The sequence below is a fragment of the Aplysia californica genome, unplaced genomic scaffold (assembly GCF_000002075.1).
Source record: "Aplysia californica isolate F4 #8 unplaced genomic scaffold, AplCal3.0 scaffold01041, whole genome shotgun sequence".
Taxonomy (NCBI): Eukaryota; Metazoa; Mollusca; class Gastropoda; order Aplysiida; family Aplysiidae; genus Aplysia; species Aplysia californica.
In genome coordinates, this window is record NW_004798311.1 from 130,842 (window position 1) to 133,641 (window position 2,800).

Genomic DNA, 2,800 nt, shown 5'->3' on the forward strand with positions numbered 1-2,800 from the left:
AGCTGTGGTCACTACAGTTGTGGGAGGGCTGTGGTCGCTACAGTGGTGGGAGGGCTGTGGTCACTACAGTTGTGGGAGGGCTGTGGTCGCTGCAGTGGTGGGAGGGCTGTGGATAAAGTGCTGTATGTGTGCTGAGAATAGAATAGAATAAAATAGAATAGAACAGACGTGAACTTTATTGAACTGTCTGTATTCTATTCTATCAAATTATGTTATATTGTGTCATTAAAGTACGACATTTCATATGTGAGGCATTGTAGAGAAGTCGGGCGCTCGTCAAAATCATTTCATGGAAGAAACGGGCAGTTTTCCTACAGTTTGGCAATTTTAGTAAAAAAAATAATTTGTTTGGGTTCCACACGTTTTGTCCCCATCTATAAAAAAACACATCTGCGTGTGAATTTGGTGTGAAAAACGGAGATTCCACCCCGTCTTGACACATATTATATATACATTATTTTATATCATGATGTCATTGTTCAACAACTCATATCGTGTGTGCGTTTGTGTGTGCGTCCCCAGGCAAGACGGCGTACGAGATAGCCGAGGAGTTGGGCCACGGGTCTGTCGTGGAAGCGATCGAGGAGAAACAGAAAGAGGTGCAAGACAACTGGAAGAGGGCGGGGAAGAAGGCAAAGTTCTGTACTATCTTGTGACCATCTTGTGACCAAGGCAAAGTTCTGTACTATCTTGTGACCATCTTGTGACCAAGGCAAAGTTCTGTACTATCTTGTGACCAAGGCAAAGTTCTGTACTATCTTGTGACCAAGGCAAAGTTCTGTACTATCTTGTGACCAAGGCAAAGTTCTGTACTATCTTGTGACCAAGGCAAAGTTCTGTACTATCTTGTGACCAAGGCAAAGTTCTGTACTATCTTGTTACCATCTTGTGACTAAGGCAAAGTTCTGTACCATCTTGTGACCAAGGCAAAGTTCTGTACTATCGTGTGACTGGCTTGTCACGCTGTTTGTCCTTCTCTCTCTTTTTCATTCCCACTCTCTCTCTCCCCCCCTCCCCCCTTCACATTTCCCTTCCTGTCTCTATTTTTGCTTGATATTATTTATAATCCAGAAAACATTTGATTATTTCTAGGTGACGGTGTCCATAATGCCATTATTTCAAAGTGATGCACGCTGTTCAATGGTTTGCTTTTTTCACATGCATCACAATTTGGTGATTTTCTTTTGCTGTTCTTTGCTGCTCCAAACTACAACACATAGGGGCCTGCGTGTATCTGTTTGACACTCGCCCACTATGTCGCTAATATGACTGTGCTTTCTGTTGCTACAAATATCATTATACATTATTGAATTTAACGAATGACGCAGAAATATAGGCCTACTTGTTTCTGTTTTACCCAGAATGTGCCAAGATTGATTGGAGAAAATGTTTCGTTCTGTTGACAAAGGCTTGTGTTCTGGCTCACATTGTTCAAGATGTGTTGTAGCTTGTGTTCTGGCTTGTATTGTTCAAGATGTGTTGTAGCTTGTATTGTTCAAGATGTGTTGTAGCTTGTATTGTTCAAGATGTGTTGTAGCTTGTGTTCTGGCTTGTATTGTTCAAGATGTGTTGTATAGAGCTACATTAAACACTTGTGGAAGTCAAAATTCTTGTGAAAACACTGCACTCTAAAATGAAATCCTTCTCCTTGTACATGTCAGTGTTCCTCTTTCTTCTCTCTTCAATGTCAGTGTTTTTACAGCCTCACTGACAGTTTACAGCCTCACTGACACAGTTTACACAGCGCTACACCACACCTCTACACAACAGACACTGTCTTCCTGCCACAACAAAAACACTTTAGAATAAGTAGCCTACCGTAGAGTATTACGGCACTTGCAACACAAATTGGTCGTACAAGTACCATAGGCTAAAGGTGTTACTAGATAGTAGAATAAGGACAAGAGACGGGGGAGATAAGGACAAGAGACGGGGGAGGTAAGGACGATAGACGATTGATGGGAAAGAAGGAGCAAACTGACCCAGAGCACCCACCAACCACTCACCAACCACCCACCACCAGACACACACAACCAAAGACACCCGTGGGTTGAGAGAAAGCTTTTTATTGGCTCTCCGTCTGTGTGAGGAAGGGGGGCACGTCGCTGTGCACGCAACAATGTGTCACTGTAAAAACACGTATCTACAACATGCCACTGTAAAAACACGTATCTCTACAACACCTCTATGTACAGCACAGCACAATCTATCATTGGAGAACATTTCAAAACACAACAATTCAAAACACAAAGTCACATTTCAAACTACAAGAGGTGATAAATATCATTGTGTCAGTGTAATGAAGAGCGACGGCGACAATCCAATCTCTGTACCTTGTATTCCTGCAACAGTCGTTTTTCTTCTTCTTTTTTTTTTGTTTTTTAGCTTTCATAAGTTTCACAGCACTTGCAACACAATTTGGTCATAAATTCAAGGTGTTGCTGGAGAGTAACAGAAAGAGAAAAAAAGGAGGAGAGATAATGATGATAGATGTTTGATAAGAAAGAAGGAGGAGAGATAATGATGATAGATGTTTGATAAGAAAGAAGGAGGAGAGATAATGATGATAGATGTTTGATGAGAAAGAAGGAGCAGACCACACCAGAGCACCCGCCAACCATCCACTGCACCGTCCTCACCAACAACCATCTGACCAAGAAGACAAGAACTAGGACTTCCGTCCTCGCGATCAACTGGCACTGGACACAAAGTCCTCACAAACGGGACACGTGCAGAAATAGAACAATGGAAATCTCTCTGAGAAAGATCTTTCCATCCCGCAACGGGGTAGTTCAATACA

The 2,800-nt window shown here is 42.2% G+C and overlaps 1 protein-coding gene across 1 annotated transcript in view; it reads left to right on the forward strand.

The window, feature by feature from the left end:
* LOC106013600 (ankyrin repeat domain-containing protein 50) overlaps nucleotides 1-1,607 on the forward strand; it is a gene marked incomplete at its 5' end in the record, with an annotated part of 30,239 nt that extends 28,632 nt beyond the window's left edge. The window contains 2 exon segments of the mRNA XM_013089774.1: nucleotides 523-632; nucleotides 673-1,607. Of these exon segments, the coding sequence (XP_012945228.1) occupies nucleotides 523-632; nucleotides 673-696 (134 nt within the window).
* Between the last annotated feature and the right edge of the window lie 1,193 nt (nucleotides 1,608-2,800).